The 24,751-nt window shown below is 47.4% G+C and overlaps 2 protein-coding genes across 2 annotated transcripts in view; one reads left to right on the top strand and one right to left on the bottom strand.

Annotated features, from left to right (window-relative positions):
* Positions 1–496: 496 nt before the first annotated feature.
* Positions 497–1,744, top strand: dbe (KRR1 small subunit processome component homolog dbe). The gene has a single exon (XM_031989224.2). The coding sequence runs from the start codon at positions 617–619 to the stop codon at positions 1,637–1,639; it is 1,023 nt and encodes a 340-aa protein (XP_031845084.1). The 5' UTR covers positions 497–616; the 3' UTR covers positions 1,640–1,744.
* Positions 1,745–1,779: 35 nt separating this feature from the next.
* Pgant2 (polypeptide N-acetylgalactosaminyltransferase 2) overlaps positions 1,780–24,751 on the bottom strand; it is a 220,397-nt gene continuing 197,425 nt past the window's right edge. Inside the window, exons 4-10 of the mRNA XM_031989325.2 lie at positions 12,751–12,849; positions 10,603–10,670; positions 9,552–9,803; positions 8,825–9,040; positions 7,844–8,063; positions 6,924–7,134; positions 1,780–5,690 (exon numbers count right to left, since the gene is read on the bottom strand). Coding sequence (XP_031845185.1) covers positions 5,421–5,690; positions 6,924–7,134; positions 7,844–8,063; positions 8,825–9,040; positions 9,552–9,803; positions 10,603–10,670; positions 12,751–12,849 — 1,336 coding nt within the window. The 3' untranslated portion in view covers positions 1,780–5,420. The remainder of the gene's footprint in view (positions 5,691–6,923; positions 7,135–7,843; positions 8,064–8,824; positions 9,041–9,551; positions 9,804–10,602; positions 10,671–12,750; positions 12,850–24,751) is intronic.

Raw genomic sequence — 24,751 nt, forward strand, 5'->3', positions numbered from 1 at the left:
GCCCAAGGGGCTCAAGAAAAGGTAAGAAAACGACTGTGGCGCCATCCGTGGCAAAACGCTCAAACTGGTAGCCAAACTGTACCGACGCAGACGTCTACTTTTTTTAAGGCCTTGACGACTGTGTCGGTAAAGCTTGGCTACCAGTTTGAGCGTTTTGCCACGGGTGGCGCCACAGTCGTTTTCTTACCTTTTATTCAGGTGTGTCGGTAATGATTGGCTACCAGTTTGAGGATTTTGCCACGGGTGGCGCCACCATCGTTTTCTTAACGTTTCTCGAGGTGTGTCGGTAATGATTGGCTACCAGTTTGAGCGTTTTGCCACGGATGGCGCCACAATCGTTTTCTTAACGTTTCTTCAGGTGTGTCGGTAATGATTGGCTACCAGTTTGAGCGTTTTGCCACGGGTGGCGCTACGTTCGTTTTCTTAACATTTCTTCAGGTGTGTCGGTAATGATCGGCTACCAGTTTGAGCGTTTTGCCGCGGATGGCGCCACAGTCGTTTTCTTACCTTTTCTTTAGGCAGTAAACATAACCTTTAAATGTTGTCGCACACGAGGTTTTGCTGCTGATTAGTGTCAAGTGTAATGATCGAAGAGTGACAAATTAATGTGGAAAAAATGAGTGACTCTGAGAGGGAAGACGAGCCGAAGACGACGGAGCCAGTAGACAATGCATGGTCGTTGAAAATCCCATCTTTCAAGCAGTCTGACAATCCCCATCGTCTGTTGGAAGAGAGTTCGTTTGCTACTTTATTCCCAAAGTACAGAGAGAAGTACCTAAAAGAACATTGGCCCTTGGTACAGAGAGCTTTAGATAAGCATGCTGTCAAAGCGGAATTGGATCTCATAGAAGGTAGCATGACAGTGAAAACCACCAGGAAGACATGGGATCCGTTCATCATTGTGAAGGCACGTGACATGATCAAGCTTATGTCTAGATCTGTCCCATTCGAGCAAGCAGTAAGAGTACTACAGGATGATGTAGGTTCAGATATTATTAAGATATCCTCCTTTGTAAGGAATAGAGAGAAATTTGTCAAGAGACGTCAGAGGCTTATTGGCCCTAATGGATGCACCTTGAAATCTATAGAGTTACTGACCGATTGTTACGTATTAGTACAAGGACAGACAGTGGCTGCATTAGGTCCTTACAAAGGTCTCCAGCAAGTTAGGCGAATAATAGAGGACACCATGAAGAATGTTCATCCAATTTATAACATCAAAGCTTTAATGATCAAAAGGGAACTAGCCAAGGATCCAAAGCTGAAGAACGAGAACTGGGAAAGGTTCCTTCCAAAGTTCAGCAGCAAGAATGTCAGCAAACGCAAGCAGCCTAAGAAGAAGAAGGAGAAGAAACCTTACACTCCATTCCCACCGCCGCAGCAAGAAAGCAAGGTGGACAAGATGATAGCTTCCGGAGAGTACTTCTTGAAGGAGGAACAGAAGCAGGCTAAGAGGAAGAAGGAAAGAGACGCCAAACACGAGGAGGCCGAGAAGAAGAGGCAAGAGAGGAGAGCACAGGCATTTGTACCTCCAGAGGAGAAGCCTAGCGAAAGGAAAAAGCAGAAAACTGATATAAACATAGAGGAATTTAAGAATAAAGTAAAGAAAGGATTGAAAAAGCGCAGTGCTGCAACATAGCAACTGCACATGGACCTAAAAGACTCACATTTCGAGAGTAACTTCTCCTGACTAAGTTCTTTGTACAGAATGTTTTTAATAAAATAAGATACTCGTTGATTCCTATATTCTCTTTGGTCAAAGGAGTAATTACACGTGGGTTCCTGGAGTGATGCCATTTTTTTTATTAAAAAACCTTGTTCCTATAAGTACTATAATATCGCACTCTTAACATAAACGTATATATACATACATAAGTATATACGAATCGTATATATTTATATGTATTTCATTCAGATTTAGTATTATACATTTGCAAAATACAGAGCTGCAGAAATTCAATGCGCACGCGTTGAGGACCGGCACGCGGACTCTGAAAACGAACGTTCGCCGTGTCTGTCGGCGCAACTAATTAATGGAAACCGCAAAGTTCGTTACAATCTCGATACGGAGTCAACGCGAGAAAGAACGGTCGATCGATTAATTAACTAATTCCACGTATTCCCCGTTGATTCGCAAAGCAACGGAGCAAAGTCCGACCGTGCCGAGTCGTCGACGCGTCGTTATAACAATTGTAAACCGAACGTCGGATAGACTGAAAGTAGGGAGCGTTAAACAGACAACGTTCAATGTTAAAAATCGCTTTCCTCTCGTTCCCGGAAAGCGTGTTAATGTAACATACTGTATATAAGGTGATTCGGAAACGGTGGACCAGCGATTCGAACGCGTCCGCCGTACCAGAATCGAAGGAGAACCTTCCAAAAACGCGAAAATTCCCTTCACCCTTAGACGCAGGACCGGTGTTGCGAATTTTGGCGCACCGTTTCTTAATCGACCTGTATAATCAACACCTCCAGAGACACCGTCTTAACCGGGCATAAAATCAATCGAGAATTCAACGTAGATTACACGGAGGCAGGAAAAATACTCGTTTCAATGTACAGCGTGCGGTAAAGTTCGGATTAGCGCGATCATTTCACTGCTTCGAACGAATCGTCACCGAAATCGTGTTCGTTTCCCATCGACGAACGACACACGAATCCCTCGACGAAGAAGCGTCGAAGAAATTGCGGCAATTTATAGGGTAACGGCTCGGTCCCCGGTTTAGCGGTAGTTTCGCTAATCCGAACGTTACCGTGCTCCTTATCCGTTCTATTCCTCTATCTTATACGTTAACGTTCGTAGTCGGTCGTTTATATTACAGCTTACAGATCCATGGAAGTACGTTTCGTGTTAGCTTAAACTTACAAGTACCGTAGACACATTATGTACAATCGTTACGCGATTAATGGTTGTCTCGTTACTCGCGACGAAAGCGGTGAAACGGGCGAATTTCATTCGCGTTTGACGGCGGAAGAAGTGATGCTCGGAGACGCCTTAGGACGGGGGAGAAGTGGGGAGGGGAGTAATTGATCGGACACGTGAAATGTATGTACAGCGCATTGATTCGCGAGTCATCGGAGTTTCCATCTCCGACGATGCCTCCGCGACTGTGGATTGGACGAAACGCAAGTGTAAGTGATCGAAGAATTTCTAAGGCTTTCTATTCCATTCCAGCCACCCTGTATTCTTTTAAAGATATCACCGAAACGAAAACTCGATTCTAGCGGTACGTTCAATAAATATAGTGTACAGTTCACGCGCGGAACGATAAGGTGTCCATCGTATAAACTGATCGAGGATCGAAGAAATGATCCTCTGACTCGAACGATTAAAACGTACGGTATCTATCCGTTCCGTAAGAAAAAAACCAGTTACAAAATAAGATTCTAGGGACGTCTCTATTGCGAAGGATTGCGGTTCGATTGCGAAGGGGGTTAAACGAACCGTATAAACAATTCCTTGTCGTAGTGCTGCGAATGTCGAGGCGATTAGAGCGCGTTCGTGTTTATATCATACAAAAGCTTACAATATTCGATAGCATAAACTCCCGTATATGTATATATGTATACGTATGTAGTTCCAATGCGAGACGACACAGCAGTAGATCATTGTCCCCGGGAAAGTGTAAGTGTACAAAAGATCGTCTTCCGCTACGTATTGCTGCGCTTAGCCGCATCGCTCGCCGCCGTTGATCGTCTCGACGCGTTTGCCGGTGAAAAGGAGAAGAGGAAACGCAGAGAAAGGATACGCGAATACAAACGCAATCAATCTCCGTATCGACAGCCTCCAAGATTATCGTTGTCTACTCGTGCGATCCCACGGCCCGCCATCTTGAAACGCGTCGAGTCGGCCGAGCGGCCGCGCACCGCGGAATCCCCAACTATTCGCACAACCAAGTAAGTGTGTACAATTTCTTATAGAAAAATAAATCTCTTTGTGATGCGAATCGCGTCGGCGCGAGATGCGTCCGATTCACGTGCGCGCGTTGTTCGCCGGATTTTACGGAGAGAAACATGGAAAGCACGGCGCCGCCTGGTATATATATACTTCGTCGTTAACAATCAAGTCGGCTGAAAACAAGGTTCCTCGCTATTGCATTCGGATTCAGCTTCTGTCGGGCTAGAGAGATTATCAGATACATACGGGAATTAACCCTTTGACGACGAGCGCCGCCATGTTGTCGGCTCCAATGGCGAACTCGGATTTCCAAGTTGCGAGACGTTTAATCGTTGAAATGATAGAAACAATTTGATATACGATTCACGTCATTTTTCGAATTAATTTAACTTTCCGTATCGAAACGCTCGCATAAATAACAGCGATAACTTAGTAGCAACGATCTTTCGCTCCGCGTAACTCCGATCGGCGACGCGTTAAAAATTCCACGGATAATTCCCGTTCGTACGGGGCTTTGAAATATTTCGGGAAATCCTCGTCCGCAAAGGGTTAAGAGAAAGCGGGCCCGCGTGTCTTCGATCGTTCTCTCCTTCGATCGCCGAACTCGCCGGAAAAAGGATCGCTTTAGCTGCTCGTGGAACTGGCCTTAGTGTTTACGGTTTGAAACGAGACACTCCCGCGACTCGTGCGTCGAAAGCACCGAAACGTCCGCGATATTCGTCCTCGTGTTCCTGTCGGGTCTGACCCAGACCGAGGAGCGATTATCCGAATCGTATAATCGTAACGAACGTCTCCCAGTCTGGGCCAGCCTTCGCGACCACGAGTACCAGAGTATTTTTCTCAGGTTCCATCTCACCCCTACACGATATTACCATGCGATCGAACAATGAAATCGTTTTGAGATCATGGGAAATTAACGTTAAATGCACGTCGTCAAAGTACCAGCGGAATGAAAGTTCCTCGAGATTGGCTCTCTCGCCTTGCCGATTCGGAATATCCAGACTCGATCGTTTCCAGCGCGCTAATCTATTCGAGGAGCGGATCGAGGCGACTCGACCCGCTCCTCGAATCCCTGCCCGGCCCGTCTATTGTCTACAATCGAACGAAAACCCATCGGTCCACCCGGAAAAATCTATCCAGCTCGGACGCGTCGAATTCAATTCCAAGTTTTCCCTGATCTCTCGCCTAGGATATATCTCGTCTCTCGTCGGAGGTCAACGACGTCTCGAGACGCTTCGAGACTCGCGGAAATAGTTTCTAATATTATCTTGTTCGATCACTGTTTCCTCCCGTCGGGGGAAGGGTCCGTCTGAACCGACGAGGCGTTGATTGTTCATCGAGCGGCGCGCTCGAAAAGGTTGTTCTCGGGGTCGGAGAGGTCGATCGCGCGGATCAGGTCGATCCTGCTCCCTCCGATCAGATAGCGGACCCGTTCGCCGCGCCTCGTGTGGCGGCGGCAACGCGACGACGACGACGACGACGACGACGATCTTCACGAGCCGCCGCCGATCGAGCTCGCGAGCTAGTGATTGTGGTTGTAGAGGTGCCACCTCTGTGTCTCGGCGTTCGAGTCGCATTTCTCGGCGGTGATGCCTCTCTGCGCGTGGTATCTCGAGTCCATGCACACCGGCAGCCTCGAATGCCGGATCAGCCCGCCCTCCAGGTGCCTCCACTTCTGGTTCTCGCTGCCGTCGCAGATCTGCATCAGCAGCGTGGTGCCTTTCGCGTAGACCGACAGGGTTAGGCAGAGGTCGTGGTGCTTTATCAGGCCGTCCTTCGTTAGGGTCCATTCCTAGCCAACAAACGTGCTTTCAGATTTTACAAAGTTCGAATCGCCGATTCCTAAGACCATCCAATCACTGGCTGATCTTTTCAGCTCGCTTTAGAACCTTCGCCCTTTGCACTCCGTGCGGCATTGCAAGACAAGTCGATACCTCCTTGGTTGATCAAATATAACTTCAAAGTGTATACTTGTGTTTTTCACTGTAAATTTCATTGTGAATACTTCTGGAATAGATGTAGATCATAGTAAACGCGAGTAGCTGGAAGATCGTATTAAAATTGCTCGGAGTGCGAAGGGTTATCTTTGATAGAGAAAAACCAAAGTTTCGTGTTTATACGTTGACGGTGTAGTATTTGGTATAATAATGCACGGAACAACAGCAGCAGTAAAATGAAAATTACCTAATAAATCCTGTTAAACGTCGCGGTTGATTAACTTGGCGTAACTTTGGCGAAAGTTTCATTAGAAGTGGTTCGAGGAAGAGGATTAATTATTACCGCGAATAAAGGGAACTAATGATGATGAACGCGCGTTAGATATGTACGGTTTACTATCGCAACAGTTCCGCGAAAATAAAACGGGCAGTAAGTTTCTAGTTGCCGCAATTAAACAGTTACTGGCGCACGGGATCCCACTTCTAACAGCGTGTTCCATTCCGGCAATAAAACAGTTTGCTCGAATGAAGTTGCCGGTTGTGTACACCTGGCCTTGGGGCAATATGTTCCTTTGTAAAACGAAACAACGTAAGTTACAGGTTACGCTTCTCTAAGTCGGTTACAAGTTTCACCTACATTAATCATAATAATAATAATAGTCGCGTAAACAGCTGAGAAAACATTCTACCAAAAGTCAACGCTTCGAATATAAAGAGAATGGTTTTTAAGTGCGGATGATGAGAGATTTCGAGAGAGTTGCGTTGACTAGAGAAAAGAAAAGACTTGTACACTGCGAGCTATATCGTTTCTATTTATTTCTATTTTATTCGATTATCTATTCCTGTGTTTTTTAAAAATAAAACATATTTAAAAAGCCATTAATACCACGGATGTTTATAAAATCGAAATCGAAGGATTCCGTAAACCCAGCGCCGAGCCGACTCCTCGACGGAGAGGCGGCATTGAAATAAAAGGCTCGATAAGAGTCGCGTTCGAGTAGACGGAAAAAGTGGTCCCGTTCGAAGGGGATGCTCGTCCGCTTCGAAGGGACTACACGTCGGGTGAATAATGAACCGGGCGTACTTACTTGGTTACCGCCGGTGTCGTGACACGGATAAAGTCCCACGTTCCCGTCTAGTAGATGGCCCATGCTATCCAGGCACGCGTTGCCCTGCTTCAGGGATCCGCCGGGCCCGCCCTCGCTGGTCGGTATAACTAATTCGGGATACACGTTTTTCAGATACCAACTGAAGGGCTTGCAGCGCAATTTCCGCTTCAGCTCCATCCTGTCCTGAATACTAAAACACACCCACGGACCCGCCGCCGCCGGTTTTATTAATACCGGTCACGTGCGCTGACGCGCGTTTTAATGAAATCGACTATCGGGTATTTCGTCCCGTTTCCCGCCGCCGTAAATCGAGTAACCTCCGCCCTCTCGCCCCTCGCCCTTTCTCCGCGCGAACTAAGACGGCCCAGAAATTAGCGTGATAAACGCTCGTCACGGAGATTCTTTGTTTCGGAACGAATCGATCTCGAGGCGAACGAATATCGCCTTCGCGGACGTTACTGTCGCATATCGAATCTAGATTAACCCCTTGGTTAAGGCAGAATTTTCCGTCGATGCGTTTATAAGAAAGTGTTATAATAACATTCGACTAACAACATGTAACTGTTGAATTAGAATTCACTCTAGTCTAAGCGAGCTTCGCAATTAAACATTTCCGTTTATTTCCGCTTCCTCGACTTCTCTGTCAAGAAACTGAGTTCTTGTAACAACATTACAAATAACTGCACTAAGAAATAATTGAATTCAACGTATCTCGAGATGCAACGCGAAACCGCGGAAAATGTCTAAACAGTCGAGATCCATCGCGCAACATCCGAGCCGCCGAGCGATTTGTTAGCCGAGAAGAATTTCTCGCCGTTAATTTCGGATTTCGTCGATTCGACGCACGTCTGCCGGAGGCCGGCGGCATGCGAACGCGAGCCGCGCCCGAGGATACTCACTTTCCGTAGGGGATGTTTCGCGCGAGCGGCACCGCGTTGTAGTAGAACTGCTTGTAATCGTCCATCCACACTTCGGCCGCGCGTCTGGTGTTCCGCGCGAAAACGTTCCCGCTGCCCCCGGGGAACGAGTACGGGTGCCGTTTCCGGAACACGTGGCCGACGCGCGAGCACGGGATTATCTCCAGGCTGCCGCCGCATTGCCACACCCGGAACGATATTTCTGAAACAGCAGCGAAACGGTCAGCGATCCCTCGTTCCTACCACGCGAATCTTTTCTGCCGACTGCTTCGGGCTTTCGGGAGGAAGCTGCGTTCGATAGGAAAGTCTACCGATCGGTAGTCGTCATCGTATTAACCCTTTGCACTCGAGAGGTGACTCTCGGTCAGTAATTTGATATAACAAAATTAGAAAGTGTTGTATATGTAATATCAAGTTCTGTACAATGCATCAATATGTGAAATATTTATATAAAATAGCTGTTTCTTAATTGACGTATGTCTTCTCATTAGTTCGTTTCGAATAGTGTCGTCTATGTCTTATTGGAAAGTGTCGAATGTTTCAACTGAAAAACTTCCGAGTGCAAAGACAGTGCTAATATAACGGTCTGCGGTCGACAATATTTTTCGGATGAAACTGAGAATATTTGCAACTGATACGAACAGATGTGTTATCACATTTTCATTTCATTATAGTATAATGTAATGTTTTATTTTATTTTGAGATTTCGCGTGGCGATACATTACACAAAATTTAATATCGAAATCTTTCGTGGAATCGAACGACCATTGAAAATTCCCCAGAGCAAAGGGTTGGCGAATCTTTCTTTCGAAAGGTCATCGGCATCTCTGACTCTCGACGAGGTCAACTGCAGCGACGGGGAGACGGGAGACGTTTCCTTTTGGACGCGGTTTACTCCGAAAAATTGTGACTCGTAAAAGTAGAACTTGTTTTCGTGGATTTTTGGATAAGGAGGAGACTCACCGAGATTCTCGCCGCCCCAAACATCCATTTGAGTGTCGTACTTGCCGAGCTTCTCGAAGTAAGCCTTGTTAATTACGAATAGACCACCAGCGATCATTGGGGTTCTGATCGCTTGCGTGGGATCCTTTTGTCTGGCTTGTCTCTCGACTTGGCTTAGGTACTCCCATTTGAACACTAGGCTCCAGTCGAAACCACCCCTTAGGTCCGCTGATGCTCCTGTACACGAAGACATTGTTGGGATTTAGAGATAAGTCAGTTGTGTTTGCGTTCATCGGCTAATTTCGAGAGCGTCTCGTAGAAAATCTAGGAATTACAGTTAACATTAACGAGCAGACAATCGTACTTTAAGATTAAGATTAAGATTAAGATTAAAGATTAAGTCGACAACGTACGCGTTCGAATCGAAATTATTCGAATAAACTATCTTCGCAAGTCCATTTTCCAATAAATCTTTTCCAAACTGATAAAGTTAATTGACAGCCAAAGATAATTAATCATTTCCCAAAATTAATTGAACCGTCGCCGAACGATTAAACAATCAACGTATCGACTTTCGTTCGAGGACCAACGATTTATTAATTTTTAATATTCTCCATTAAATCTTGAATACCGCAGCACTGAATACCACACGCAGAATTCGAGTTGTTCTTAATTAAAGATTGGCATCGCGTCGCGCGCTATCGATTCGACATCAGACGACGCACGATATTTGCAGTGCGGTACGTACCGATATATTGGAAGGTATCCATGCTGATCACGTCAATAACAGGACACACGACCCTCGTGGGATCCTCGGCCACCCTTTCCAGCAGGGGTTCGAGCCAGTCCGCGTTGCATTCGCAATGCGAATCGAGGAACGTCAGCACGCTCGCGGTCGCGGCGTCCGCGCCCCTCACCCTCGATCTCATTAAACCTTCCCTCTTCTCGTTCCGTATCACCCGCACCTTGTGTATCCTCGACAGTTCCTCGCCGTCCTCGGCTGCAAACGCGGAATAACGAAACGCTAAAGGTACATTCCTAGAACAATCGTCTCGTCGAAAGTATTCGGCGCGCCGCGTCGAGCTCAAAATGTTTCGAGCGGAGGCAACATTTTTTGACAAAGTTCCCTTTCTCGTTGCGTTCGCGCTTTCGCGTGAATCACGAGGGTGGAACCGTCCCATCGAGTCGAGCGTATTTTCGTGTAGGGAAAACCGGCTTGAATTAGACTCGGAGGAGAACGAGAGACGGCTCGGATAACCGAGATGTTCGTACAATAGGAATCCGCGTGCAAGAATCACTGGGGTTCCATTATCGGTGCTATTATAGGCGCTTCGTTCCAATAATACGCGGAGGCACGGTTAATCGAACATTCAGGGGAATGTCGTGCAGATATATCACGATCTAATGCGCGGACTATTATAGTAGACGCGAACACTGCTGCCGAAGAATGTTTGATCGCTTGTTCCATCAACGATCTTGGAATTCTTAGTGAGACGGTGTTATTATAGACGCAGAAGCTTTCGTATAAAAATATCCTTCGATTCTTTAATTGTATCTGTTACATTTGGCAATTATATATTGACGCGACGAAGCGTAGAATCTCAACATTAAAGTGCAAACTGCACTTTTAGCGAACAATCGAGCAGAATGGTGAAAATAGTGAAACAAGCCTTCCGTTTGCTCATCTGAATTGCGAATAACGCGAACGCAAAGGGAAACACTTTCCAGCAGCGATGTACACGAATCTACATACTATAAGCGAGATTTCCGCGCGTAGAATGGCAGTAATTAAAGCTTACGATGATCGCTGAAGTCGTCGACCAGAATAATTTCCTTGATAAGGTGCTCGGGACTTCTGTTCAGCACGCTGCAAGCAAAAAGCGTATTTCAGGTTCTTACGTGGTCCCGTTGCTCCCCCCCCCCTCTCTGTAGGGGTGTTCCGCGTCCAAATTAAACGGTTCTAATTTCATCGACCGCCCAGTAATCCCATCCGGCCGCGCGCTCAAAACGGCAACGATCCCTGCTCTTAAATAAGTTTTCGCGGGCGCCCCGTCTCGACGGAAACTCGCTTACCCCCGGAAAGAAAATTCTTTTCCCGGCGATCTGCGATCTCGTTCGGTTCGCCGCGGCGAACCGTTTCAATTAAGGGGCGGCCCGTTCGCAGGGGAAATCTCTGATTCGCATGGAATACCGAACGGGCACGGCCTCGGTGTATGTTTAAGGATTTCCTACCCTCGAGGGCGGCGACGTATTTTTCACGCTGCTCCCAACGAAACCGTTGAAAAATGGAGTCGCGAAATTCGGCTTAAAATTACTTTTGTCCAAGGATGTAGACTTTAACCGGTTAACTGTGGAATTTAGTTGGAAAAATAGAGCGTGTACTCGTCGAGCGCAGGACGAATGCGCGTACAGTATATTTTAATGGAAGATCAAAGTGAAACGAAGAATTACATGTTTACGTGAAAAAAAGAATTCATCCCTGAAAGAATTAGTATCTTGTCAAGCTTTACGAGTGTATACTCGTCAAACACAGTTAACTGGTTAAAGGCTCTATGGTGTCATTTGTAGTGTTGAATATTTTAACGAAGACAATTGAAATTATTGCATTATCACGCGCGCAACTTGTGTTGATAAGAAAAGTGAGGCATCCGAGAGATTGTAATGTAACGCTTTTGAATTTTTCCAAGGTTTCTTGCAATGATTATAGAATTAATTTAAGCAATCAAGGTTTTTGCGTAATTCTTTTGATTGCCGAAGGACCAGTAGGCGACAGAGTGTTCGAACCGCGGAGTTCCGAAGGAATTTCGTAAAGTTTTTAGTAGAAGTTATGGGTGAACGTTGTTTTCGGTTTCACGTGGCGTTGATCGAGCACACGGCTACCGAAACATGGTAATTCGGTACACGAGGATGCTTGTCTCCCGACACTTCCGCTGTCAACGCGGTGTTCTGGGGAACGTGTCGCCCCGCGGCCATTCGAGATTCACGAATGCGTATTGATTGATTGTCTCGAGTAATGCTGTTTGGTCTGTGACGTGTTATTTATCGCGGATGTGTTCGCCACAAATATATTCTGCTTGTAGCAGACTGCGAGGTGAATATCCTTTCCTATTCGATCGCTAGGCTTGAAAATATTTAGTCCATGTTACAAGCGAACATCGATTATAAACTAGAAACTACGAACTCATAAGACATTTATAAAATATCAACAAAAACAGTTATTTTATAACGGACAATTTTCCTTCCATTTCTCATTGAATCCAATTCCATGTTACTCAAAAGAACTATATGTTATAGCTCAATATTCCATTGCGCAAAACACTAGCGAATAAGAAACCTAATTTCGCTGTATCAAAGCAATGATCGCAAGTCTCTCTACAACCGATTAAATGACTACTGCCTCTGCTGTACGATCCGAGCGCATTCGAAAATCCAATCGGTCCGCCGCACGCGTCCCGAGACTCTTCATATTTCACGCGTGATTTATCGCCATCAAGCCACCGGATATAATGCGGCCGTCGCGAGTAATGGCCGATGGGGAAAGTCGGGACGATGGAACGACGATTAGAAAATTCCATTGGCCGGCTCGAGCGCTTCCGAGCCGCATCGAGAATTTTCTCGCGTTTTCGCCGCATCGCGATGCATCGTCGCGCCGAAGGGCAACCAACCCCTTCCGTCTCTATGCCGTAGGAGCGCGCACGTACGCTCGGCAATTTATCCGGCCGCGATTACTCGCTTCCGCTTCCTCCAACGAGGAAATATTAATCTCGTTTCGGTGAATTCGGCGTTTCTCCATTAGCACGCGAACGTGAACGCGACCAGCTGTGAACTGCATCCCACCCTCTCGTGAACGGGCTTCTCTTCGGTTCTCTCCGTTGTCCCGATGCTGTTCGGGGTCGGGAGAATCGGAGACGGTTTTTCTTCGAGCGGTGGGCTGTGGGGATGATTACCTGACGACGGTGCGGAGTAACGTGGAACGCGCTTCGTTGTGGAACGTGATTATCACCGAGGTCGGCGGCAGGTCCCTCCTCCATTGCTTCATTCGACACCTGCAAGAAACGTTCAGCGGTGAGTTTCGGGAATTTCAAGTAGACTCTCGGTTCGAGGGTTGTTAGTTTTATGGGGAATTTGGAAGTGTAACGTAGTACAGAGTTTGAGGAATTTGTGAAAATATTCGGATATCTGAATACACGAATAGAGAATCCTCCAAAGTGTTTTGCAGTGTTCACAGGGAAATACCATCCAGTAATTCCACTTTTCTAATTATACTTGCAAAATTTCGAATTTCCATGAAGATCCGCAGTGAAGCTATCACACTGCGAAACATTATAGTTTCACTCATTTTTCACCGAGTGACTGCAGTCTAAAAATTTATCGCTTAGCGTAATAATTCTAATACCAAAATTCGACGCAACTGAACAAACGAGGTAAAAAGGTATCCCCGCGATACCTTATCATACCTACTTCAGCCACAGTCATCATCCGAAACCCAAATCGAAACCCTTCGCTGGAACAAGCTCGATCGAAAGAAATGCAAAGAAAAATTTCATAAAATCATAATACGCGTTATCCACTCTCTTATCTTCGTTCTGATCCGTTCCCCGCGGAGTATCGCGAGCGAATAAATATTTTCGAGCGCCGGCGTACCTCCGGCGTCCTCCGGGTCTCCCTGTTCACTGTTAAAAAAGAAATCTTAATAACGCGAAGAGTACACCGCGCGGAAAGGAAGCAAGTAATAATCCGTGGGCAACAATAAAAATTCCTCGCGTCGAACGAACGACGCCGGGGATTGAAAGTTTCGCTCGGGGGATGAATGCCCGCGACGACAAAAGAAAGAGGAACGGAGGAGCGTTCCCCCGTAAGACGGCCGGAGCGCCGGCTCCGATGCCTTAATTAAGTAACGGAACTTAGGAATCGAGATTCGCGTAATGAGCTTGCCGGGGAAACATCAGACGGCGGTATAATTAGGCCATCAACTCGCTCGGGGATCGATACAGACACTTCATCGGGTTTCTTACCGGGCGCCGCGTTATCTGTCGCGACGTCCGTTAATATGCTTATCGTTTCGCTCCCCTATGCGAGGCGCTACGTAACGCGGCGATAATTAAACGTTATTTCCCTTGATTACCGGGGCAGGGTATCGCCCGATAGTTCGCGCTGTAATTATACTTCCCGATGTATACGGTCTTCCGAATTCCACTCTAACGCAAACTCATTATCGGTTTGGGATATTACCGGCGCGCATACGAGATTTGTGTTGCCGATTGGGAATTAAGATCGGCGCTGCAGTTAGGGGAGGGAACTTCGTCTTTGCTCTTTATCTTCTCGGTAGAAGAATATCGATATTCTTTCGTAATCAAATTTACACGATGCAAAGATATTTACCTATTTCGATTTTATCTTAATGACTTACATCATTTTCCACGAAGAACATATTCACCGATCAATCATAAACATTATCAATTATATACATTATCCAACTGAAAAGTATCCGACAGAGTCAAATCACCGATCATCTTCCTCAAGAACAAACCATCCCCGACGGAAAAATTCTCGCTCGGACATAAAACGGATTCCCCCGACGCGAAGCGATTGTCGGCGGCGTCGAGCGCGAAGGAAATCACGAAGGGGTCGGAAAGTTCGCGCTCAACGATTCAAGGGGCGGCGCGGCGCGGCGTCGCAGGGGTCCAGGGGTCAACGAAAAAGCAAACAGAAGGGGTTGAAGCGAGCCAAGAGAAAAGGGAGGGCGGGCGACGATCATTTTGGCGCGGCACGCCGACACCGGGGGTACATAAATGCGACTAGACGGCCGGAACGATCCCAATATGTCAGTCCCACTTTCCCCGAGATAAACTCGAGGAACGTGCGCGGAATGCGGCCGGCCGGCACCGGCGGACCTTGCCGGGCCGCGTTTCAAGAGCGTCCACTCGGCCCGGCGAGATTGTAAAAGTTCCGCTGATGAGATTATCGATCGCCGCGAATTATTACCGCTCGGCCGTGCACCGACACGGCAAATTTACCGCTTTTCACGGGCCGCGTGCGCGTCTCGAGCTGCACCCGCGATATTACCAACTTCCCGGCTCGCTGTACCTCGACCGCGACACCGGCCGGCCGGCCACTTTATATCGGCGAGAATTATTGGGGGAAAAGTTCCCGGTGGACGGTACATTAATAATGTAAGAAACAAAGGAGGGGGTTGCCGGAGGAGATTCGGAGATCCGGGGAGGAGGGACGTCGGTTTAACGGCAAGTGTCGCGAGACGCGGTTTATAATAAACGGTAAAAAGATTTCAGATTGAAAAGCCTGGTCGAAGTTACGTTCAACTTGAGGTCCTTTGTTGGAAGTTTTTCTTGAGAGGAGAGTTTAGGGATTGCGAGGGAGTGTTAATTGATTAGGCACGGAGGGGGAGGAAAGATAGTGTCGAAATTTAGCGTTTTAAGTTGAGGTGGAAATGATGAAGTTGATACATTTCGGTGGAATGTCGTTTATAGGAGTGAGTGAAACGGTTAGAGATATTAGTTTTACTGTACTCGCTTTATTCTTGGATTTTTTTGTAGCTTTCCCTCGGCTTGTTTAGCTGTTATTGCGAGCGTAGCCGGGAAGCTTCTTCAAAGTCCGAGGAAATGCAAGGAAACTTGATGGAACGCAAGGGAGTAGTTTATCAATCATTGTCCAATTAAGCGGATTGAAGGTTACAACGCATTCTTCCCAAGAGAAATCAAGACTCGGAATAATCCGAACGAAAGCGTCCACTTTGCTATTCCAACCGAACAATGACACACTCCGCGCTGTCGTCGTGTAAAATTCACTGGAACGTAGGTAACTCATCCCCCTCTCGCGACGCTACATGCAAAACGTTTCAAGAGATTATTGTTACACGCGATTCGCGACAGAACGACGCGCGTTCGAGCAACTGCGGAATTTTATCGAGCGTCTGACCTTTCCTGCTCTCGTCGCGTCGCAAACGAGATTGGGGTTGAATCCGTTTTTATTTAACTAAGACAGTTCGGTACAATTGATCGGAACGTAATGAATATATGCGTTAACTCGTTTCATAAATATCATGGAGATCGAGGTCCGTTTTCCTTTTCAATCGATTAGAATGTTGTCCAGTCGAGAGCACGGATGACTCACTGCCAATTCTATTTCGAATAGTAACAGTTGGTGGGACACCCCGTATAATCCAGGGAGTAATTTGTTGCCGCGACCCTTTCCACGCGAAAGGTTGCGCGTCACTGTTTCGGGGGGTGGCGCGGACATATTTCCCGGCGAGGAAATAAGCGAGAGCCAGACGGGACGGATCATTCGGACGGTTTAATTCGAAACTTCAATTTCGGCTTCGGACCCGGCGTTAAAGTGGATAACACGGCCGGCACTCGATCGGACGGAACTCGGACACGTGCGCGGCCGCGTTTAATGGGGCCGGGAACGATGTCGTGTCGTGTCGTGTCGCGTCGCGTCGCGTCGCAACGAGATGCGAATCGGCACGCGAAATAGGCCAACTTGTTCCTCCGCGTAATGAGCGAGCAGACTCCGCGTTCGGATGGCGCATTTACCCGAAACGCTTTTTATTTGCACGGCAAACGGGATTCCAGAGCTGCTCGCGTGGCTCGAGGAGACTCCTGCATCACTGGAATTAGTGTGGTTTGTTTTGGACGGCTCGCGCGACGCGTGTAACGCGACTCCTGGAATGTTAAGATTGCATTTGGAAATAATTCGAAGTTTTGTGATGGATACGAAGTTCGGTTCATCAGAAAATCATTAGTGAAAGGGAGAGGGATAGTAATCATTTGAAATCGCAATTTACATTCAATAGTTCCCGATAACTTTCAACAGTACTCAATAATTAGCAATAATTGCCAACAATCTTGAAGCACAAGTAGCAATGCAATCTGTATTATGAGTAATACAATAACCGAAAGAAACCCTCTACAAGCCGAACCACTAGCATCGGAAGTTTCATTGCACGCTTGAATTTCAACAGTGCCCTCGACCACCAATAACCTTTTTCCAACCCCCGAGTTCCCTCCATTGAAACCTCGCCCCCGTTAAAAGCGAAACGTTCGGCGAAACCGTGAACACACGCTATTCAAATTCTCGGTTACCGTCGAAACGACACCGTTAGGTGCTCATCCGAGCCTCGTTCCCCGCGGAATACCTTCTTCCCAGCTCGTTTCTGGAACGTAACGTCCCGACGGAAGCCCCGGGTACCTGGCGAACCCGGGCACAGTGTCGTTAGAGGTCTCTCGAGCGAGGCCAGCCCGTTACGGACGGATTACCGTTCGTCGCCGGGGCGACGTCAACCTCAATTTCAATTTTCATTTTCGTTAGACCGGGGATCTCGGTTACAGTTCCATCTCGCGGAAGCCGCGCGGATTTATTCGCCGCGGACCGCCGCGTAAAACCGCGGACCGCGGATCTTACAGAAGAAATTTATGAAATTTCAGACGCCCGGCGATTTTTTATTCCCGTAACGGACCGCGTCGCGCGGCGAGAGAAAAAAGCGGTCGGTTAATAAATTCCCCGGGAAGCTGGCAGAGACAGCAAAATAAACGGCGGAATTGAATTGTTGGTCGACGAAAAAAATATTCCGCTTCCGCCGTGTATCTTCCGGTCGTTTTTTCGTTCCTTCCTCCTGCGGCGGGTCTTACGAGCGGTCCTCCGCCGTTCGTTCCTCGCGGTCCTCGTCGATCCCGACTTCAATGGAGTATTATCCGGCGATCGAGTCTGGGAAGCTCGATATCGGCTGCGGGAAAAGGATACCGGAACTGCGATACTTTTTCCCGCCGGACGGGAACGAAATAATACCTCCTCTCGATTCGATGGAACACCGGGACCCGCTGGTCGATTGAAAGGCTATTGTTGGACCGCGGATTTTTATTCGTTTATGGGAAGTTTGGGTGTTTGACTCTGTTCGACTTGATATTTTGGGAATACTGTTCACCTGTTCACCGACGGAGGACGGATGTTCGATGCATCAGTAGTGGAGTGCATTTCGAATTAAATCTATGCTTCAGTCTAGACTATTTTATATTGGGGGATATATTTTGTGTGAAAATAGACTGGGAGTAAGAATATATATAGGGATTGTCATTAATTTGCACTTTTGGGAGCTTTAAGCCACTAATGACGCGGGTATCTGAGACGACAACGAGTTGCGTCAACGGATCGCGGCGCTGTGATTTGCAATTGACAGGAACAGTGGGATCATTCGGATTCGACGGGTCCGTTGATCGGCCGCGATCGCTGCATACGGGTGTAACCGTGCAAACGAATCCGCACAAACACTTGGGGCGATGATTAAACATTTAATTAATCGCGCGCTCGCGCGGCTCAGCGAGCACCGGACTCGTCGGCTTTGTTGGGTAATTGCGAAAAACCTGGCTTATTTGTCGGCCGAGCAATCGGATGCGATGATAACGATCATTGTCGTTCTCGGTGTATATTGGACGTTTTTCGAGACCGAATGGAACGAGATTCATCTTTCGTGGTGCTCGTTTTAAAGAATTCTTTCACTCTATAACGAATTACACGTTGCCAAAGGAATGAGATCAACTTGTGGATTTTTCTAGATGATTAAACTATCGATTTTAATTACCGCAGTTCTTCATTCGTTAGACATTTTATCCTAATGCTTCCAGCCAATGAATATTCGTTCGTTTATCCTTGCAAATCAGAAGTTTATAAACTAAACGATAAAAGCAATATTCGCTGAGGCGTCTCGATCGGAATCGACGGTTATCAAACATTTCCCCTGCGTGTTTATAAAACACACTATGCGTCAAATCGACGCGTTCCGTAAACCCAGTGTTAACAGTGCCGAGACAGAGTAATCTAACCCCGAATCCGGCCGTATTTGCGAACGATTAGCATAGGCGTCGCCACAATGGCCCGCGTGCCGTCGGTGAGCCTAACCCGCGAGCGTATCGGGGACGAATTTCCAGGGATTGGAATCGATGTCTTCTTAATAAGGGTGCAACCGGGATGAGGCCGTCGTCGATCCGAGCGACAACAACAATGCCGAAACGGCTCGGTACACCGGCGCACCCCCATTAACGATGATTATTCCTTGTCATATCCGCTCGCGCGGCCTGTTGCCCCACTAAAAATCGTCCTTGTCGTTTTCGTTCTCCATTCTCGCGGACAAAACGCCGTGTTCATCCGGCGCGGTATTAAACACTCCGCGGAAACTCCGTATCCACGTTACGATAGTTTCTCGCGGCAAGTAAACTCGAAATATTTCTGGTTCGTCAACACTAGGTTTACGGAACGCGTCGAATTGACGGATACTGGATTTCAGAAATATTATTTTGCAAATGTTCACGCCGATTTTTTTGATGCCATCACACTGGCATGCACCCCAATTACCTACTATCGAATTTCCAGTTTCCACGATCTAAATAAACGAGCATCAATTCTTTTAGGAATAATAGAATCAAGTGTACAATAAATGCCCGTAAACCTAGTGTTAAGGGTTGATATTAGGAACGGAAATTTATATCTTTTATTTCGGTCCCATCGTTTCCCAAGATTGACGAAATCGAAATAGAATATTCTCGATTAGAGATTCTTTGAAATACGCACAGATCGAAGAATCAGGAGATACTACGGTCGACGTAGATTTTTTGGCAACGGATCCGTTCGGCGGCGGAATCTCTCGGATTTCGAGCGCGTTACGTAGGAATTTCCATTTCTTGACGGTCCTCCATCGATCCCCCGGGGGCAGCCGCGCCGGTCTCCACGAACTGGCCGAGGCAGCCACTTTCCCGCGGAATAAGAGTGTGGCAGGTGCTTTAGCCCCAGCCGGGCGGTAAATTTCCCGGATTTTATCGGCGAAAATTTAGAGACACCATAAAACCGCGCGGCGTCGAACGAAGACGCATGTTTATGTGTATGGATATTTCCGGATATTCCCCGCCGACCGGGTAAAATATGCGAACGCCGGCATTGTCGTTCGCCGTGAATTTTACGATCGCGTAAAGTTCCCGAAAGGAAAAAACCGAAAGAACGGGGCGGAAATGTGCGCGGGAGGAAACGGAAAACGGAGGAAGCGGACCGCGAGCGAATCGTTTTAATAACCGACAATCCGCGAAGTGGTACGCGGGCGGTGGCCGATCCCCTTGACGATCACGGGGAAACAGAGAGGCGCGTCTCCGCTCCGCGGGGGATTAAACACGCGCCGCGTCGCCTCCGACGAAAAACTACGCGTCATCGGAACAACCTTTAACGCTCGAATATTCGAGGAATTTAATATAGTCGGATTTTTCCGGAATTTAATATAGAAAATTTGCTACGCGGGAATGTATCCGCCGTGTTATGTAGATTGTTTTCATTATATCGTACGTACGTTGTTTTTCACGTTCGTTACAAGCTCCGACGAGGATTGCGTTAAACTTTTATGTATTTTATGATACTTCCGTGTTCCCGTTACACAGATTCGTATCGTTATTCCTGATATTTTGCAAATTTTCGCTCGATCGCCTTCGAATTCTCACGTCTACCTTCTACTCCCCAAATTTCACCACCGTTAACTCTTTCTTCAAATATTCTTTTGATTCTTCAAACTATCCACATCTACTTTCCATTCCTCGAACTCCAACTTCAACCGCAGTTCTTTGTAACGTTCGCTTCAACGTTTTCATCCGCAATCCCGCCGGCATCGCGTGCCAGGTCCGCCCCGCGACTTAGCTGTTTTACTTCGCGATTTCCATTAATATCAGCGGCGAAGTTCACGCGGCTCCCGCTAACACCGGAACAAACGAGGATTTAGCGGAGTCCTTTATCGGTCTCCGACGCGTTACGACCGCATTACCGGGAACTTTCGCGGCGAGCTCGAAAGTTCGTGTACCGGTGGATCCTGGCCGCCGGAAGTCAAGATCCGAGCGCGCAATTAAAAGCGAGCGGCTCGACGCGACCGGAAACCGGGACTAACCGGACCTCTCCACGCTTCCGGTTCGCCGAGAGCCAATCCACTCGCGGCTCCATCAAAAATTCAAGCCGTGTATCGGGCTTTTCTGCGGTTTTCGTGCTGCTAATTCCTGCGGATCGATCGATCGCTGAATTTAGACCTCCTCCCGTGTTGTCCCGGTGCAGCGGGTAGGAACGCGGATGCACGCCGACGATCCGCACGCGCTTTAATTAATTCCCCTGCCCCCTTGGTCGAACGCAAACGACATCGGCGTGACTATTTCAATTTACACCGGTCGGACCTGTAATTATTTCATCGGGGCTAGACCGAGGAGAGGGCGATTACGATCTTCTGCGGCAAGAATCCTTGCTTTTCGAGTTATATCGGAAACTGAGTGGTTTCTGGTGGTCGGTGCATAGCTTTGATATTGCTAGGTGTTTCTAGATGACCACAGAGATAGAAGAGTTAGGTCTGTAGCGATATTAAAGGATAAACAATGATTTGGAATGATAAACTTTGGTTGATGCGTGTGCTACCGTTTTCGAGGTTTCGAAAGGTAAAAAAGTTCTTCTAATTTATAACGATTATTATTCTTAATATTGTAGAAACCAGAACTGTTCCGATCTACGTCCACTTTACAGCAACAGTTGCCAAGTTAAAGAATTTCAATTAAAGAATCTTGTATGAATGTTTGATGCGTCTAAAGAGACGAGAAAGGAAATCTATTCCGAAAATCTTCGTTCCCTTGGTAGAATTTTTTTGAAAGTGACTTCCAAAGGCATGCAGTCCGTTTCGAGCACAGGCTGGCCAGAGGAAACGTTTATCTGGGAGTGATATGAGCTCTCGGGTGTTTACCCTGTCTAGTCCAGGCCGCGTATTCTGATGCAGTAACAGCAGCCGTGATGAAGCCCGGCTGAACCGTTTTCTAAAAGGACAGGATTACATCTGGAAACCCCTGGCAGCTGTAACTGCCAGAATCTGGACACTGGTACCCACATGGGTATCAAGAGAATTACGGCTGGCACGGCAGATACGCGCTCCGCTCGGGGAAACAATGCGCGATCCGTGCAATCGAAAACAACGGTAAAACAGTACTTAACTCGTTCCAAACGAATCGCGTCTAGCTTACAGCGCGTTCAATTCTGTTTCACTCGTTTACGTGTCACCGTAGAAAAACGGAAACCTGCAGTTTACATTGCATTTCTAGTAGTCAATTTTTATTCTACATGAAATTAGAATGAATCTTTACGGGCAGGATATTTGTGTCATCTCATTTCGAAACGTTAAGATTACTCGAAGCGAAATGGTTTAGGAATGATGGAAATCTGCTTTATTATATTTTAGAAATTAAGTTAGCACAATGAAATGGAAGCGACCTGCTCCATTGCATTTTAAAATTGAAGAGTTTCCAGTGGGATCGGATATAGCACAATGGAACGTTCTCGCCTCGTCTCGAAATATTAAGACAGCTCGAAGCCAAATGGTTCGGAAATGAAAGAACTCCCTCCGATAATTTCAGAATTCATTTATCTCGGCTCCTACGGAACCAGAGTGTCCGTTCGCTCGAAAAGCCAGCGGCCAACAGACTTAACGAACCCCTGGCAAAGTACCGAGCTCTCGGTTCACCGAATTGGCCGGCGGAGCTATGCGAGTCATCCCTAAAGCTGTCCATTCGTACGGTCGGGAATCATTATTCTAGCTCTCCTCCGATAGAAAATGCTCGAAGGAGCCCGTGCGAGCGAGGAAACAGAAGTGGCTATCGCCGGTGGACAACCGTGGCCGAGAAAGATGGCGAACCAAGAGGATAAAGGGCGAACGAGAAACGACAAAAGCTGAGAAGACGAAGGGGAGAGGCCGAGGGGGGAGGGAATGAAATACGAAGGGATGAAAGGAAGGAGAAATGACTGAAATGGATGGATCTTTATTACGCGGCGCAAGGTATTGTACGGTGCGCAGCTTAGATACGATGAAGGTAAATCGAGGATGCTATCGAAACGGGAATAAAACGGATGAAAGCGGATGGATAGAGCCGCGAAGATGGATGAAACGTCGCGGAAAATGGGAAATAGGTTTCACGGACGGCGTTCGTTTGCGATTCGGCTGGATTTTGATGTCGGCCGCCGGGATGAAAGGGTTGTCCGACCGCTGGGGGTGGTTTCGCGGGCTACGAAGAATACCCCCATACATAGAAAAACCGTCCAATACAATTATTTCATTGATTTTTCGCGCGCTGCTAACTCTACCACGTACGAGAACATTCAACATTCTTGTTTAGATATTTTGATTTTCGACTGCAAAAGGTTGCGAAGCACTTTTTAGGAAATCCTTGGAGAAAACCGTGGACCAGAAATTTTCAGAGACTCGATTTCCCTGGGAACAAGGCTCGAAATTCTCGTCGTGTCGCAATTTCACGGTATTGACGTCGCCTATCGTCGCGTTCCGAGAGGTCGGACGAGTTTTTGCGAATCGAACGATGAAAGGAGCGTGAAAAACAAGCACGCTGGGGTGGAGGGATCGGCCGATTGGAAAGAGAAAGCGGGGAAGGTCAAATACCGACACGAAAACCGTGGAAAACGACGAGGAACGCGGTTGTTGGACCGCGTTCGTTCTCGAAACGAACTCGGAACTTTCCTCGTTCCAGCCGACTCCGGGAATGGTCGCTTAAGCTAACGGTGTGGCTCAGTGGAACCGATCCGGACAGGATCAACGGAGATATCTAACTTTCCGAACGGAAACGAATTCGCTGGGCTGCGTTATCCAACGGCGGGCTGCGGTCGTCGCGATACATCGGTTGTTCTACGTTCCGAACAGAGCAAATATACTAAATATACTACAGTTTCCTAAATCGTTAATTCGAAGCGACAACTCTTTGCCAAGGCGACGAGCCGATTCGCCTTGAAAAATGAAGGATCACCCAGGAAAAAAATCCCCGAGCCGATCGTATGCATTTACAACAAGTCGGATCATGGCCATCCTGGCATTATGAATTTGTATTGAACTCATCAGCGGTGAAGCAACGTGTTCGCAGCTTCAGGAATCGATGGCAAAACAGCGTTGAATATGTAATTCCGCGCGCGACCAAGGATACGTTTTTTTCGATGCAGTGGAAGATTTCGAAGTGAACGGCATCTCTCGATTTACGTAAATGTTAAGGACACGTCGAAGACGAATCCGATTGGACCTTGAAACATCGCTCATAAGAATTTCGCGTATCTTTTATTCAAGGCATTACCCACGCGTTTAACATAGATAACCATCCGATTATAAAAACATCGATTTACGTAATCGTGAAGATTTCTACCGATATCCCCATAATAGCCTCACCTATATTTTAATGGAGCAAAAACTAGGAATTGCAGGTAAAGTGCTTCATAACTCAGTCGACCATTAGCTCTAGAATTCGGGAATTCTTCGGCGTGCGGCGGAAGGTCGAAATGGTCATTAATATTAATCCGGCGGCGCGATCTCGTCGAAAGCGTCGAATATCGAGAGGAACGTCTATTCCTAGTTCGAAACGGGTCAGCCCGTACAGTTTTAAACGGTTTCTTATTCCACGACCGGTCGATCATCTTCGGGTAATCGTTTCCCAATCGACCGGAACGGCCATTCATTCCCGTGGAGGGAACAAAAGGAACGATTCCGCGCCGGTGACGTATCGCTCGACATGAATGCAGTTTCGTTTCGCCTCGGGGCACTCTCGTTTTCCTTTTTATTCCCCCCAGCCCTTTCATTCTTGTTTTCGACGGCCGGGAAACCGGCGTCTGTACGTTTCTTAGGCGAGCAGCGGGGTCGGGGATCGGCGACAGGACAAATCGATGGATTAAGGTCGGCTCGGTACACGACGGACCTCGTCCGAGTCTTCTCCGCCTCCGCCGCCTCGGCTGTTCGTCCTGGAATCGCGTTTACCCGACGCCCCTCCTAATTACTCGCTCTCTGTGATTCACCTTTGAACCCGTGTTTAGTTCTCCGGATCAGTGGAATTCGAATCCTGGCGCGGATCGCGCTTCAAACGGAAGTTTTCCCGATGAAAGTCGATAGCTTCG

The sequence above is a fragment of the Nomia melanderi genome, chromosome 9 (genome assembly GCF_051020985.1).
Source record: "Nomia melanderi isolate GNS246 chromosome 9, iyNomMela1, whole genome shotgun sequence".
Lineage (NCBI taxonomy): Eukaryota > Metazoa > Arthropoda > Insecta > Hymenoptera > Halictidae > Nomia > Nomia melanderi.

Excerpts from the sequence above, each read along its gene's own strand:
- dbe (XM_031989224.2), top strand. The coding sequence starts at position 617 with ATGAGTGACTCTGAGAGGGAAGACGAGCCGAAGACGACGGAGCCAGTA.